The sequence below is a fragment of the Hyperolius riggenbachi genome, chromosome 2 (genome assembly GCF_040937935.1).
Source record: "Hyperolius riggenbachi isolate aHypRig1 chromosome 2, aHypRig1.pri, whole genome shotgun sequence".
NCBI lineage: Eukaryota > Metazoa > Chordata > Amphibia > Anura > Hyperoliidae > Hyperolius > Hyperolius riggenbachi.
The window spans coordinates 571632997-571651477 of NC_090647.1; the positions used below are offsets into that span (position 1 = coordinate 571632997).

The 18481-nt window shown below is 47.0% G+C and overlaps 1 protein-coding gene across 1 annotated transcript in view; it reads right to left on the reverse strand.

Moving 5' to 3' along the window:
- Positions 1–203: 203 nt before the first annotated feature.
- GATD3 (glutamine amidotransferase class 1 domain containing 3) overlaps positions 204–18481 on the reverse strand; it is an 81944-nt gene continuing 63666 nt past the window's right edge. Inside the window, exon 7 of the mRNA XM_068266327.1 lies at positions 204–467. Coding sequence (XP_068122428.1) covers positions 339–467 — 129 coding nt within the window. The 3' untranslated portion in view covers positions 204–338. The remainder of the gene's footprint in view (positions 468–18481) is intronic.

Sequence of the window (18481 nt, forward strand, 5' to 3'; positions counted from 1 at the left end):
CCCCTTTACCATTGAGAAAGAAAGAATAAAAAAACTAGAATATTTCTGGCTCCGCCCTCAGCTGCCCCTGCAACAGAGCCCAGCTAACTGCACAATGACATTTTCAGGGATGACTTTGTGTAGACTTAAGGCACACCAGAAGCTCCTCGAGGGCAGGGCTAATTCCACAACCACACCCACTTATCACCCACACCCCTGAGGACTGGAGATGCAAAGGAGAATTTATTGAGAATCACAGTTCAATGCAGAGTACATTCATTTCTTCACAATTCTAGTCACATGATATCCAGCATCCATGGCCAGACCACCCAATGGACGGTGCGCAAACACTTAACTCTTCATTTCCCAGTCAGCTTGATGACGCTGGACACCATGGCCCCAATCCCATCAAATATCCTATGCAGCGGAGCCTGGCCCATGAAGGCCGGAGTGGTGACTACCTTGTGTGTCTTGTCCACGTGCACCTCGTGGGGGGAAGAGTTAAGGAAAAAAAAGAATGGACAGACAGCAATAATAAAGCTTACCTATACATTACCCAGACTGTTATGCGTACTAAATCGAGGAGAGAGATTGGCTCTGGCAACGCAGACCCGAGTGGGCTGAGAGAGCGTAACACACACTATCTGCACAGAGCTTGCCCCACAGAATATAGCCCCTGTCATAGGTGTGGTCAGATATAATGATACTTTAATATGAAAATGGCAGCTATAATTTATCTCCAAATTAAAATAAATATAAATAAATAAAAAAATACATATGTTTTTGATGTTTAAATTTGGAGATACATTTTAGCTGCAATTTTTATATTAAAATAACATTATATCTGACCGTGCCAATGAGAGGGGCTATTGTGGGACAAGCTACACAGTATAGCATAATGCAAACTAAGGTAACCAAATGGCCAACCTTATCAGAGTGTAAACAACAAGCCACCCCAGATACAAGGCTGTGTGCAATTATCAGAGGGTAGACAACAAGCCACCTCCAGATACAAGACTATGCGCAATTATCAGAGGGTAGACAACAAGCCACCCCAGATACAAGACTGTGTGCAATTATCAGAGGGTAGACAACAAGCCACGCCCAGATACAAGACTGTGTGCAATTATCACAGGGTAGACAACAAGCCACCCCCAGATACAAGACTGTGTGCAATTATCAGAGGGTAGACAACAAGCCACCCCAGATACAAGACTATGTGCAATTATCAGAGGGTAGACAACAAGCCACCCCCAGATACAAGACTGTGTGCAATTATCAGAGGGTAGACAACAAGCCACCCCCAGATACAAGACTGTGTGCAATTATCAGAGGGTAGACAACAAGCCACCCCAGATACAAGGCTGTGTGCAATTATCAGAGGGTAGACAACAAGCCACCCCAGATGCAAGACTGTGTGCAATTATCAGAGAGTAGACAACAAGCCACCCCAGATACAAGGCTGTGTGCAATTATCAGAGGGTAGACAACAAGCCACCCCAGATACAAGACTGTGTGCAATTATCAGAGGGTAGACAACAAGCCACCCCCAGATACAAGACTGTGTGCAATTATCACAGGGTAGACAACAAGCCACGCCCAGATACAAGACTGTGTGCAATAATCAGAGGGTAGACAACAAGCCACCCCCAGATACAAGACTATGTGCAATTATCAGAGGGTAGACAACAAGCCACCCCCAGATACAAGACTGTGTGCAATTATCAGAGGGTAGACAACAAGCCACCCCCAGATACAAGACTGTGTGCAATTATCAGAGGGTAGACAACAAGCCACCCCCAGATACAAGACTGTGTGCAATTATCAGAGGGTAGACAACAAGCCACGCCCAGATACAAGACTGTGTGCAATTATCAGAGGGTAGACAACAAGCCACCCCAGATACAAGACTATGTGCAATTATCAGAGGGTAGACAACAAGCCACGCCCAGATACAAGACTGTGTGCAATTATCAGAGGGTAGACAACAAGCCACCCCCAGATACAAGACTGTGTGCAATTATCAGAGGGTAGACAACAAGCCACCCCCAGATACAAGACTGTGTGCAATTATCAGAGGGTAGACAACAAGCCACCCCCAGATACAAGACTGTGTGCAATTATCAGAGGGTAGACAACAGGCCACCCCAGATACAAGACTATGCGCAATTATCAGAGGGTAGACAACAAGCCACCCCAGATACAAGACTGTGTGCAATTATCAGAGGGTAGACAACAAGCCACACCCAGATACAAGACTGTGTGCAATTATCAGAGGGTAGACAACAAGCCACCCCAGATACAAGACTATGTGCAATTATCAGAGGGTAGACAAAAAGCCACCTCCAGATACAAGACTGTGTGCAATTATCAGAGGGTAGACAACAAGCCACCCCAGATACAAGACTATGTGCAATTATCAGAGGGCAGACAACAAGCCACCCCCAGATACAAGACTGTGTGCAATTATCAGAGGGTAGACAACAAGCCACCCCAGATACAAGACTGTGTGCAATTATCAGAGGGTAGACAAGCCACCCCCAGATACAAGACTGTGTGCAATAATCAGAGGGTAGACAACAAGCCACCCCCAGATACAAGACTGTGTGCAATTATTAGAGGGCAGACAACAAGCCACCCCCAGATACAAGACTGTGTGCAATTATCAGAGGGTAGACAACAAGCCACCTCCAGATACAAGACTATGCGCAATTATCAGAGGGTAGACAACAAGCCACCCCAGATACAAGACTGTGTGCAATTATCAGAGGGTAGACAACAGGCCACCCCCAGATACAAGACTGTGTGCAATTATCAGAGGGTAGACAACAAGCCACCCCAGATACAAGACTATGTGCAATTATCAGAGGGTAGACAACAAGCCACCCCAGATACAAGACTATGTGCAATTATCAGAGGGTAGACAACAAGCCACCCCAGATACAAGGCTGTGTGCAATTATCAGAGTGTAAACAACAAGCCACCCCAGATACAAGGCTGTGTGCAATTATCAGAGGGTAGACAACAAGCCAACCCAGATGCAAGACTGTGTGCAATTATCAGAGAGTAGACAACAAGCCACCCCAGATACAAGACTGTGTGCAATTATCAGAGGGTAGACAACAAGCCACCCCAGATACAAAACTATGTGCAATTATCAGAGGGTAGACAACAAGCCACCCCAGATACAAGACTGTGTGCAATTATCAGAGTGTAAACAACAAGCCACCCCAGATACAAGGCTGTGTGCAATTATCAGAGGGTAGACAACAAGCCACCCCAGATACAAGACGGTGTGCAATTATCAGAGGGTAGACAACAAGCCACCCCAGATACAAGACTGTGTGCAATTATCAGAGGGCAGACAACAAGCCACCCCAGATACAAGACTATGTGCAATTATCAGAGGGTAGACAACAAGCCACCCCAGATACAAGACTGTGCAATTATCAGAGGGTAGACAACAAGCCACCCCCAGATACAAGACTATGTGCAATTATCAGAGGGTAAACAACAAGCCACCCCAGATACAAGACTATGTGCAATTATCAGAGGGTAGACAACAAGCCACCCCAGATACAAGACTGTGCAATTATCAGAGGGTAGACAACAAGCCACCCCCAGATACAAGACTATGTGCAATTATCAGAGGGTAGACAACAAGCCACACCCAGATACAAGACTGTGTGCAATTATCAGAGGGTAGACAACAAGCCACCCCAGATACAAGACTGTGTGCAATTATCAGAGGGTAGACAACAAGCCACCCCAGATACAAGACTGTGTGCAATTATCAGAGGGTAGACAACAAGCCACCCCAGATACAAGACTGTGCAATTATCAGAGGGTAGACAACAAGCCACCCCAGATACAAGACTGTGTGCAATTATCAGAGGGTAGACAACAAGCCACCCCCAGATACAAGACTGTGTGCAATAATCAGAGGGTAGACAACAAGCCACCCCCAGATACAAGACTGTGTGCAATTATCAGAGGGTAGACAACAAGCCACGCCCAGATACAAGACGGTGTGCAATTATCAGAGGGTAGACAACAAGCCACCCCAGATACAAGACTGTGCAATTATCAGAGGGTAGACAACAAGCCACCCCCAGATACAAGACTATGTGCAATTATCAGAGGGTAAACAACAAGCCACCCCAGATACAAGACTATGTGCAATTATCAGAGGGTAGACAACAAGCCACCCCAGATACAAGACTGTGCAATTATCAGAGGGTAGACAACAAGCCACCCCCAGATACAAGACTATGTGCAATTATCAGAGGGTAGACAACAAGCCACACCCAGATACAAGACTGTGTGCAATTATCAGAGGGTAGACAACAAGCCACCCCAGATACAAGACTGTGTGCAATTATCAGAGGGTAGACAACAAGCCACCCCCAGATACAAGACTGTGTGCAATAATCAGAGGGTAGACAACAAGCCACCCCCAGATACAAGACTGTGTGCAATTATCAGAGGGTAGACAACAAGCCACGCCCAGATACAAGACGGTGTTCAATTATCAGAGGGTAGACAACAAGCCACCCCAGATGCAAGACTGTGTGCAGCTATCAGAGGGTAGACAACAAGCCACCCCCAGATACAAGACTGTGTGCAATAATCAGAGGGTAGACAACAAGCCACCCCCAGATACAAGACTGTGCAATTATCAGAGGGCAGACAACAAGCCACCCCCAGATACAAGACTGTGTGCAATTATCAGAGGGTAGACAACAAGCCACCCCCAGATACAAGACTGTGTGCAATTATCAGAGGGTAGACAACAAGCCACCCCCAGATACAAGACTGTGTGCAATTATCAGAGGGTAGACAACAAGCCACCCCAGATACAAGACTGTGTGCAATTATCAGAGGGTAGACAACAAGCCTCCCCAGATACAAGACTATGTGCAATTATCAGAGGGTAGACAACAAGCCACCCCCAGATACAAGACTGTGCAATTATCAGAGGGCAGACAACAAGCCACCCCCAGATACAAGACTGTGTGCAATTATCAGAGGGTAGACAACAAGCCACCCCCAGATACAAGACTGTGTGCAATTATCAGAGGGTAGACAACAAGCCACCCCAGATACAAGACTGTGTGCAATTATCAGAGGGTAGACAACAAGCCACCCCCAGATACAAGACTGTGTGCAATTATCAGAGGGTAGACAACAAGCCACCCCCAGATACAAGACTGTGTGCAATTATCAGAGGGTAGACAACAAGCCACCCCCAGATACAAGACTGTGTGCAATTATCAGAGGGTAGACAACAAGCCACCCCCAGATACAAGACTGTGTGCAATTATCAGAGGGTAGACAACAAGCCACCCCCAGATACAAGACTTTGTGCAATTATCAGAGGGTAGACAACAAGCCACCCCAGATACAAGACTGTGTGCAATTATCAGAGGGTAGACAACAAGCCACCCTAGATACAAGACTGTGTGCAATTATCAGAGAGTAGACAACAAGCCACCCCAGATACAAGACTGTGTGCAATTATCAGAGGGTAGACAACAAGCCACCCCAGATACAAGACTGTGTGCAATTATCAGAGGGTAGACAACAAGCCACCCCAGATACAAGACTATGTGCAATTATCAGAGGGTAGACAACAAGCCACCCCAGATACAAGACTGTGTGCAATTATCAGAGGGTAGACAACAAGCCACCTCCAGATACAAGACTATGCGCAATTATCAGAGGGTAGACAACAAGCCACCCCAGATGCAAGACTGTGTGCAGCTATCAGAGGGTAGACAACAAGCCACCCCAGATACAAGACTGTGTGCAATTATCAGAGGGTAGACAACAAGCCACCCCAGATACAAGACTGTGTGCAATTATCACAGGGTAGACAACAAGCCACGCCCAGATACAAGACTGTGTGCAATTATCAGAGGGTAGACAACAAGCCACCCCCAGATACAAGACTGTGTGCAATTATCAGAGGGTAGACAACAAGCCACCCCCAGATACAAGACTGTGTGCAATTATCAGAGGGTAGACAACAAGCCACCCCCAGATACAAGACTGTGTGCAATTATCAGAGGGTAGACAACAAGCCACCCCCAGATACAAGACTGTGTGCAATTATCAGAGGGCAGACAACAAGCCACCCCCAGATACAAGACTGTGTGCAATTATCAGAGGGTAGACAACAAGCCACCCCAGATACAAGACTGTGTGCAATTATCAGAGGGTAGACAACAAGCCACCCCCAGATACAAGACTGTGTGCAATTATCAGAGGGTAGACAACAAGCCACCCCCAGATACAAGACTATGCGCAATTATCAGAGGGTAGACAACAAGCCACCCCAGATACAAGACTGTGTGCAATTATCAGAGGGTAGACAACAAGCCACCCCCAGATACAAGACTGTGTGCAATTATCAGAGGGTAGACAACAGGCAACCCCCAGATACAAGACTGTGTGCAATTATCAGAGGGTAGACAACAAGCCACCCCAGATACAAGACTGTGTGCAATTATCAGAGGGTAGACAACAAGCCACCCCAGATACAAGACTGTGTGCAATTATCAGAGGGTAGACAACAAGCCACCCCAGATACAAGACTATGTGCAATTATCAGAGGGTAGACAACAAGCCACCCCCAGATACAAGACTGTGTGCAATTATCAGAGGGTAGACAACAAGCCACCATCAGATACAAGACTGTGTGCAATTATCAGAGGGTAGACAACAAGCCACCCCAGATAAAAGACTATGTGCAATTATCAGAGGGTAGACAACAAGCCACGCCCAGATACAAGACTGTGTGCAATTATCAGAGGGTAGACAACAAGCCACCCCAGATACAAGACTGTGTGCAATTATCAGAGGGTAGACAACAAGCCACCCCAGATACAAGACTGTGTGCAATTATCAGAGGGTAGACAACAAGCCACCCCAGATACAAGACTATGTGCAATTATCAGAGGGTAGACAACAAGCCACGCCCAGATACAAGACTGTGTGCAATTATCAGAGGGTAGACAACAAGCCACCCCAGATACAAGACTATGTGCAATTATCAGAGGGTAGACAACAAGCCACGCCCAGATACAAGACTGTGTGCAATTATCAGAGGGTAGACAACAAGCCACCCCAGATACAAGATTGTGTGCAATTATCAGAGGGTAGACAACAAGCCACCCCAGATACAAGACTGTGTGCAATTATCAGAGGGTAGACAAGCCACCCCCAGATACAAGACTGTGTGCAATTATCAGAGGGTAAAAAACAAGCCACCTCCAGATACAAGACTATGCGCAATTATCAGAGGGTAGACAACAAGCCACCCCAGATACAAGACTATGTGCAATTATCAGAGGGTAGACAACAAGCCACCCCAGATACAAGACTGTGTGCAATTATCAGAGGGTAGACAACAAGCCACCTCCAGATACAAGACTATGCGCAATTATCAGAGGGTAGACAACAAGCCACCCCAGATGCAAGACTGTGTGCAGCTATCAGAGGGTAGACAACAAGCCACCCCAGATACAAGACTGTGTGCAATTATCAGAGGGTAGACAACAAGCCACCCCAGATACAAGACTGTGTGCAATTATCACAGGGTAGACAACAAGCCACGCCCAGATACAAGACTGTGTGCAATTATCAGAGGGTAGACAACAAGCCACCCCCAGATACAAGACTGTGTGCAATTATCAGAGGGTAGACAACAAGCCACCCCCAGATACAAGACTGTGTGCAATTATCAGAGGGTAGACAACAAGCCACCCCCAGATACAAGACTGTGTGCAATTATCAGAGGGCAGACAACAAGCCACCCCCAGATACAAGACTGTGTGCAATTATCAGAGGGTAGACAACAAGCCACCCCAGATACAAGACTGTGTGCAATTATCAGAGGGTAGACAACAAGCCACCCCCAGATACAAGACTGTGTGCAATTATCAGAGGGTAGACAACAAGCCACCCCCAGATACAAGACTATGCGCAATTATCAGAGGGTAGACAACAAGCCACCCCCAGATACAAGACTGTGTGCAATTATCAGAGGGTAGACAACAGGCAACCCCCAGATACAAGACTGTGTGCAATTATCAGAGGGTAGACAACAAGCCACCCCAGATACAAGACTGTGTGCAATTATCAGAGGGTAGACAACAAGCCACCCCAGATACAAGACTATGTGCAATTATCAGAGGGTAGACAACAAGCCACCCCCAGATACAAGACTGTGTGCAATTATCAGAGGGTAGACAACAAGCCACCATCAGATACAAGACTGTGTGCAATTATCAGAGGGTAGACAACAAGCCACCCCAGATACAAGACTATGTGCAATTATCAGAGGGTAGACAACAAGCCACGCCCAGATACAAGACTGTGTGCAATTATCAGAGGGTAGACAACAAGCCACCCCAGATACAAGACTATGTGCAATTATCAGAGGGTAGACAACAAGCCACGCCCAGATACAAGACTGTGTGCAATAATCAGAGGGTAGACAACAAGCCACCCCAGATACAAGATTGTGTGCAATTATCAGAGGGTAGACAACAAGCCACCCCAGATACAAGACTGTGTGCAATTATCAGAGGGTAGACAAGCCACCCCCAGATACAAGACTGTGTGCAATTATCAGAGGGTAAACAACAAGCCACCTCCAGATACAAGACTATGCGCAATTATCAGAGGGTAGAAAACAAGCCACCCCAGATACAAGACTGTGTGCAATTATCAGAGGGTAGACAACAAGCCACCCCAGATACAAGACTGTGTGCAATTATCAGAGGGTAGACAACAAGCCACCCCAGATACAAGACTGTGTGCAATTATCACAGGGTAGACAACAAGCCACGCCCCGATACAAGACTATGTGCAATTATCAGAGGGTAGACAACAAGCCACGCCCAGATACAAGACTGTGTGCAATTATCAGAGGGTAGACAACAAGCCACGCCCCGATACAAGACTATGTGCAATTATCAGAGGGTAGACAACAAGCCACCCCCAGATACAAGACTGTGTGCAATAATCAGAGGGTAGACAACAAGCCACCCCCAAATACAAGACTATGTGCAATTATCAGAGGGTAGACAACAAGCCACCCCCAGATACAAGACTGTGTGCAATAATCAGAGGGTAGACAACAAGCCACCCCCAGATACAAGACTGTGTGCAATTATCAGAGGGCAGACAACAAGCCACCCCCAGATACAAGACTGTGTGCAATTATCAGAGGGTAGACAACAAGCCACCCCAGATACAAGACTGTGTGCAATTATCAGAGGGTAGACAACAAGCCACCCCAGATACAAGACTGTGTGCAATTATCAGAGGGTAGACAACAAGCCACCCCCAGATACAAGACTGTGTGCAATTATCAGAGGGTAGACAACAAGCCACCTCCAGATACAAGACTATGCGCAATTATCAGAGGGTAGACAACAAGCCACCCCAGATACAAGACTGTGTGCAATTATCAGAGGGTAGACAACAGGCCACCCCCAGATACAAGACTGTGTGCAATTATCAGAGGGTAGACAACAAGCCACCCCAGATACAAGACTGTGTGCAATTATCAGAGGGTAGACAACAAGCCACCCCAGATACAAGACTGTGTGCAATTATCAGAGGGTAGACAACAAGCCACCCCAGATACAAGACTTTGTGCAATTATCAGAGGGTAGACAACAAGCCACCCCAGATACAAGACTGTGTGCAATTATCAGAGGGTAGACAACAGGCCACCCCCAGATACAAGACTATGTGCAATTATCAGAGGGTAGACAACAAGCCACCCCCAGATAAAAGACTATGTGCAATTATCAGAGGGTAGACAACAAGCCACCCCAGATACAAGACTGTGTGCAATTATCAGAGGGTAGACAACAGGCCACCCCCAGATACAAGACTGTGTGCAATTATCAGAGGGTAGACAACAAGCCACCCCAGATACAAGACTGTGTGCAATTATCAGAGGGTAGACAACAAGCCACCCCAGATACAAGACTATGTGCATTTATCAGAGGGTAGACAACAAGCCACCCCAGATACAAGACTATGTGCAATTATCAGAGGGTAGACAACAAGCCACCCCAGATACAAGGCTGTGTGCAATTATCAGAGTGTAAACAACAAGCCACCCCAGATACAAGGCTGTGTGCAATTATCAGAGGGTAGACAACAAGCCAACCCAGATGCAAGACTGTGTGCAATTATCAGAGAGTAGACAACAAGCCACCCCAGATACAAGACTGTGTGCAATTATCAGAGGGTAGACAACAAGCCACCCCAGATACAAAACTATGTGCAATTATCAGAGGGTAGACAACAAGCCACCCCAGATACAAGGCTGTGTGCAATTATCAGAGGGTAGACAACAAGCCACCCCAGATACAAGACGGTGTGCAATTATCAGAGGGTAGACAACAAGCCACCCCAGATACAAGACTGTGTGCAATTATCAGAGGGCAGACAACAAGCCACCCCAGATACAAGACTATGTGCAATTATCAGAGGGTAGACAACAAGCCACCCCAGATACAAGACTGTGCAATTATCAGAGGGTAGACAACAAGCCACCCCCAGATACAAGACTATGTGCAATTATCAGAGGGTAAACAACAAGCCACCCCAGATACAAGACTATGTGCAATTATCAGAGGGTAGACAACAAGCCACCCCAGATACAAGACTGTGTGCAATAATCAGAGGGTAGACAACAAGCCACCCCCAGATACAAGACTGTGTGCAATTATCAGAGGGTAGACAACAAGCCACGCCCAGATACAAGACGGTGTGCAATTATCAGAGGGTAGACAACAAGCCACCCCAGATACAAGACTGTGCAATTATCAGAGGGTAGACAACAAGCCACCCCCAGATACAAGACTATGTGCAATTATCAGAGGGTAAACAACAAGCCACCCCAGATACAAGACTATGTGCAATTATCAGAGGGTAGACAACAAGCCACCCCAGATACAAGACTGTGCAATTATCAGAGGGTAGACAACAAGCCACCCCCAGATACAAGACTATGTGCAATTATCAGAGGGTAGACAACAAGCCACACCCAGCTACAAGACTGTGTGCAATTATCAGAGGGTAGACAACAAGCCACCCCAGATACAAGACTGTGTGCAATTATCAGAGGGTAGACAACAAGCCACCCCAGATACAAGACTGTGTGCAATTATCAGAGGGTAGACAACAAGCCACCCCAGATACAAGACTGTGCAATTATCAGAGGGTAGACAACAAGCCACCCCAGATACAAGACTGTGTGCAATTATCAGAGGGTAGACAACAAGCCACCCCCAGATACAAGACTGTGTGCAATAATCAGAGGGTAGACAACAAGCCACCCCCAGATACAAGACTGTGTGCAATTATCAGAGGGTAGACAACAAGCCACGCCCAGATACAAGACGGTGTGCAATTATCAGAGGGTAGACAACAAGCCACCCCAGATGCAAGACTGTGTGCAGCTATCAGAGGGTAGACAACAAGCCACCCCCAGATACAAGACTGTGTGCAATAATCAGAGGGTAGACAACAAGCCACCCCCAGATACAAGACTGTGCAATTATCAGAGGGCAGACAACAAGCCACCCCCAGATACAAGACTGTGTGCAATTATCAGAGGGTAGACAACAAGCCACCCCCAGATACAAGACTGTGTGCAATTATCAGAGGGTAGACAACAAGCCACGCCCAGATACAAGACTGTGTGCAATTATCAGAGGGTAGACAACAAGCCACCCCAGATACAAGACTGTGTGCAATTATCAGAGGGTAGACAACAAGCCTCCCCAGATACAAGACTATGTGCAATTATCAGAGGGTAGACAACAAGCCACCCCCAGATACAAGACTGTGCAATTATCAGAGGGCAGACAACAAGCCACCCCCAGATACAAGACTGTGTGCAATTATCAGAGGGTAGACAACAAGCCACCCCCAGATACAAGACTGTGTGCAATTATCAGAGGGTAGACAACAAGCCACCCCAGATACAAGACTGTGTGCAATTATCAGAGGGTAGACAACAAGCCACCCCCAGATACAAGACTGTGTGCAATTATCAGAGGGTAGACAACAAGCCACCCCCAGATACAAGACTGTGTGCAATTATCAGAGGGTAGACAACAAGCCACCCCCAGATACAAGACTGTGTGCAATTATCAGAGGGTAGACAACAAGCCACCCCCAGATACAAGACTGTGTGCAATTATCAGAGGGTAGACAACAAGCCACCCCCAGATACAAGACTGTGTGCAATTATCAGAGGGTAGACAACAAGCCACCCCCAGATACAAGACTTTGTGCAATTATCAGAGGGTAGACAACAAGCCACCCCAGACACAAGACTGTGTGCAATTATCAGAGGGTAGACAACAAGCCACCCTAGATACAAGACTGTGTGCAATTATCAGAGAGTAGACAACAAGCCACCCCAGATACAAGACTGTGTGCAATTATCAGAGGGTAGACAACAAGCCACCCCAGATACAAGACTGTGTGCAATTATCAGAGGGTAGACAACAAGCCACCCCAGATACAAGACTATGTGCAATTATCAGAGGGTAGACAACAAGCCACCCCAGATACAAGACTGTGTGCAATTATCAGAGGGTAGACAACAAGCCACCTCCAGATACAAGACTATGCGCAATTATCAGAGGGTAGACAACAAGCCACCCCAGATGCAAGACTGTGTGCAGCTATCAGAGGGTAGACAACAAGCCACCCCAGATACAAGACTGTGTGCAATTATCAGAGGGTAGACAACAAGCCACCCCAGATACAAGACTGTGTGCAATTATCACAGGGTAGACAACAAGCCACGCCCAGATACAAGACTGTGTGCAATTATCAGAGGGTAGACAACAAGCCACCCCCAGATACAAGACTGTGTGCAATTATCAGAGGGTAGACAACAAGCCACCCCCAGATACAAGACTGTGTGCAATTATCAGAGGGTAGACAACAAGCCACCCCCAGATACAAGACTGTGTGCAATTATCAGAGGGCAGACAACAAGCCACCCCCAGATACAAGACTATGTGCAATTATCAGAGGGTAGACAACAAGCCACACCCAGCTACAAGACTGTGTGCAATTATCAGAGGGTAGACAACAAGCCACCCCAGATACAAGACTGTGTGCAATTATCAGAGGGTAGACAACAAGCCACCCCAGATACAAGACTGTGTGCAATTATCAGAGGGTAGACAACAAGCCACCCCAGATACAAGACTGTGCAATTATCAGAGGGTAGACAACAAGCCACCCCAGATACAAGACTGTGTGCAATTATCAGAGGGTAGACAACAAGCCACCCCCAGATACAAGACTGTGTGCAATAATCAGAGGGTAGACAACAAGCCACCCCCAGATACAAGACTGTGTGCAATTATCAGAGGGTAGACAACAAGCCACGCCCAGATACAAGACGGTGTGCAATTATCAGAGGGTAGACAACAAGCCACCCCAGATGCAAGACTGTGTGCAGCTATCAGAGGGTAGACAACAAGCCACCCCCAGATACAAGACTGTGTGCAATAATCAGAGGGTAGACAACAAGCCACCCCCAGATACAAGACTGTGCAATTATCAGAGGGCAGACAACAAGCCACCCCCAGATACAAGACTGTGTGCAATTATCAGAGGGTAGACAACAAGCCACCCCCAGATACAAGACTGTGTGCAATTATCAGAGGGTAGACAACAAGCCACGCCCAGATACAAGACTGTGTGCAATTATCAGGGGGTAGACAACAAGCCACCCCAGATACAAGACTGTGTGCAATTATCAGAGGGTAGACAACAAGCCTCCCCAGATACAAGACTATGTGCAATTATCAGAGGGTAGACAACAAGCCACCCCCAGATACAAGACTGTGCAATTATCAGAGGGCAGACAACAAGCCACCCCCAGATACAAGACTGTGTGCAATTATCAGAGGGTAGACAACAAGCCACCCCCAGATACAAGACTGTGTGCAATTATCAGAGGGTAGACAACAAGCCACCCCAGATACAAGACTGTGTGCAATTATCAGAGGGTAGACAACAAGCCACCCCCAGATACAAGACTGTGTGCAATTATCAGAGGGTAGACAACAAGCCACCCCCAGAAACAAGACTGTGTGCAATTATCAGAGGGTAGACAACAAGCCACCCCCAGATACAAGACTGTGTGCAATTATCAGAGGGTAGACAACAAGCCACCCCCAAATACAAGACTGTGTGCAATTATCAGAGGGTAGACAACAAGCCACCCCCAGATACAAGACTGTGTGCAATTATCAGAGGGTAGACAACAAGCCACCCCCAGATACAAGACTTTGTGCAATTATCAGAGGGTAGACAACAAGCCACCCCAGATACAAGACTGTGTGCAATTATCAGAGGGTAGACAACAAGCCACCCTAGATACAAGACTGTGTGCAATTATCAGAGAGTAGACAACAAGCCACCCCAGATACAAGACTGTGTGCAATTATCAGAGGGTAGACAACAAGCCACCCCAGATACAAGACTGTGTGCAATTATCAGAGGGTAGACAACAAGCCACCCCAGATACAAGACTATGTGCAATTATCAGAGGGTAGACAACAAGCCACCCCAGATACAAGACTGTGTGCAATTATCAGAGGGTAGACAACAAGCCACCTCCAGATACAAGACTAAGCGCAATTATCAGAGGGTAGACAACAAGCCACCCCAGATGCAAGACTGTGTGCAGCTATCAGAGGGTAGACAACAAGCCACCCCAGATACAAGACTGTGTGCAATTATCAGAGGGTAGACAACAAGCCACCCCAGATACAAGACTGTGTGCAATTATCACAGGGTAGACAACAAGCCACGCCCAGATACAAGACTGTGTGCAATTATCAGAGGGTAGACAACAAGCCACCCCCAGATACAAGACTGTGTGCAATTATCAGAGGGTAGACAACAAGCCACCCCCAGATACAAGACTGTGTGCAAGTATCAGAGGGTAGACAACAAGCCACCCCCAGATACAAGACTGTGTGCAATTATCAGAGGGCAGACAACAAGCCACCCCCAGATACAAGACTGTGTGCAATTATCAGAGGGTAGACAACAAGCCACCCCAGATACAAGACTGTGTGCAATTATCAGAGGGTAGACAACAAGCCACCCCCAGATACAAGACTGTGTGCAATTATCAGAGGGTAGACAACAAGCCACCCCCAGATACAAGACTATGCGCAATTATCAGAGGGTAGACAACAAGCCACCCCCAGATATAAGACTGTGTGCAATTATCAGAGGGTAGACAACAGGCAACCCCCAGATACAAGACTGTGTGCAATTATCAGAGGGTAGACAACAAGCCACCCCAGATACAAGACTGTGTGCAATTATCAGAGGGTAGACAACAAGCCACCCCAGATACAAGACTGTGTGCAATTATCAGAGGGTAGACAACAAGCCACCCCAGATACAAGACTATGTGCAATTATCAGAGGGTAGACAACAAGCCACCCCCAGATACAAGACTGTGTGCAATTATCAGAGGGTAGACAACAAGCCACCATCAGATACAAGACTGTGTGCAATTATCAGAGGGTAGACAACAAGCCACCCCAGATACAAGACTATGTGCAATTATCAGAGGGTAGACAACAAGCCACGCCCAGATACAAGACTGTGTGCAATTATCAGAGGGTAGACAACAAGCCACCCCAGATACAAGACTGTGTGCAATTATCAGAGGGTAGACAACAAGCCACCCCAGATACAAGACTGTGTGCAATTATCAGAGGGTAGACAACAAGCCACCCCAGATACAAGACTATGTGCAATTATCAGAGGGTAGACAACAAGCCACGCCCAGATACAAGACTGTGTGCAATTATCAGAGGGTAGACAACAAGCCACCCCAGATACAAGACTATGTGCAATTATCAGAGGGTAGACAACAAGCCACGCCCAGATACAAGACTGTGTGCAATTATCAGAGGGTAGACAACAAGCCACCCCAGATACAAGATTGTGTGCAATTATCAGAGGGTAGACAACAAGCCACCCCAGATACAAGACTGTGTGCAATTATCAGAGGGTAGACAAGCCACCCCCAGATACAAGACTGTGTGCAATTATCAGAGGGTAAACAACAAGCCACCTCCAGATACAAGACTATGCGCAATTATCAGAGGGTAGACAACAAGCCACCCCAGATACAAGACTGTGTGCAATTATCAGAGGGTAGACAACAAGCCACCCCAGATACAAGACTGTGTGCAATTATCAGAGGGTAGACAACAAGCCACCCCAGATACAAGACTGTGTGCAATTATCACAGGGTAGACAACAAGCCACGCCCCGATACAAGACTATGTGCAATTATCAGAGGGTAGACAACAAGCCACGCCCAGATACAAGACTGTGTGCAATTATCAGAGGGTAGACAACAAGCCACGCCCCGATACAAGACTATGTGCAATTGTCAGAGGGTAGACAACAAGCCACCCCCAGATACAAGACTGTGTGCAATAATCAGAGGGTAGACAACAAGCCACCCCCAAATACAAGACTATGTGCAATTATCAGAGGGTAGACAACAAGCCACCCCCAGATACAAGACTGTGTGCAATAATCAGAGGGTAGACAACAAGCCACCCCCAGATACAAGACTGTGTGCAATTATCAGAGGGCAGACAACAAGCCACCCCCAGATACAAGACTGTGTGCAATTATCAGAGGGTAGACAACAAGCCACCCCAGATACAAGACTGTGTGCAATTATCAGAGGGTAGACAGCAAGCCACCCCAGATACAAGACTGTGTGCAATTATCAGAGGGTAGACAACAAGCCACCCCCAGATACAAGACTGTGTGCAATTATCAGAGGGTAGACAACAAGCCACCTCCAGATACAAGACTATGCGCAATTATCAGAGGGTAGACAAGAAGCCACCCCAGATACAAGACTGTGTGCAATTATCAGAGGGTAGACAACAGGCCACCCCCAGATACAAGACTGTGTGCAATTATCAGAGGGTAGACAACAAGCCACCCCAGATACAAGACTGTGTGCAATTATCAGAGGGTAGACAACAAGCCACCCCAGATACAAGACTGTGTGCAATTATCAGAGGGTAGACAACAAGCCACCCCAGATACAAGACTTTGTGCAATTATCAGAGGGTAGACAACAAGCCACCCCAGATACAAGACTGTGTGCAATTATCAGAGGGTAGACAACAGGCCACCCCCAGATACAAGACTATGTGCAATTATCAGAGGGTAGACAACAAGCCACCCCCAGATAAAAGACTATGTGCAATTATCAGAGGGTAGACAACAAGCCACCCCAGATACAAGACTTTGTGCAATTATCAGAGGGTAGACAACAAGCCACCCCAGATACAAGACTGTGTGCAATTATCAGAGGGTAGACAACAGGCCACCCCCAGATACAAGACTATGTGCAATTATCAGAGGGTAGACAACAAGCCACCCCCAGATAAAAGACTATGTGCAATTATCAGAGGGTAGACAACAAGCCACCTCCAGATACAAGACTATGTGCAATTATCAGAGGGTAGACAACAAGCCACCCCCAGATACAAGACTGTGTGCAATTATCAGAGGGTAGACAACAAGCCACCATCAGATACAAGACTGTGTGCAATTATCAGAGGGTAGACAACAAGCCACCCCAGATACAAGACTGTGTGCAATTATCAGAGGGTAGACAACAAGCCACCCCCAGATACAAGACTGTGTGCAATTATCAGAGGGTAGACAACAAGCCACCCCAGATACAAGACTGTGTGCAATTATCAGAGGGTAGACAACAAGCCACCCCAGATACAAGACTGTGTGCAATTATCAGAGGGTAGACAACAAGCCACCCCAGATACAAGACTAAGTGCAATTATCAGAGGGTAGACAACAAGCCACGCCCAGATACAAGACTGTGTGCAATTATCAGAGGGTAGACAACAAGCCACCCCAGATACAAGACTATGTGCAATTATCAGAGGGTAGACAACAAGACACGCCCAGATACAAGACTGTGTGCAATTATCAGAGGGTAGACAACAAGCCACCCCCAGATACAAGACTGTGTGCAATTATCAGAGGGTAGACAACAAGCCACCCCAGATACAAGACTGTGTGCAATTATCAGAGGGTAGACAACAAGCCACTCCCAGATACAAGACTGTGTGCAATTATCAGAGGGTAGACAACAAGCCACCCCAGATACAAGACTGTGTGCAATTATCAGAGGGTAGACAACAAGCCACCCCAGATACAAGACTGTGTGCAATTATCAGAGGGTAGACAACAAGCCACCCCAGATACAAGACTGTGTGCAATTATCAGAGGGTAGACAACAAGCCACCCCAGATACAAGACTGTGTGCAATTATCAGAGGGTAGACAACAAGCCACCCCAGATACAAGACTGTGTGCAATTATCAGAGGGTAGACAACAAGCCACCCCAGATACAAGA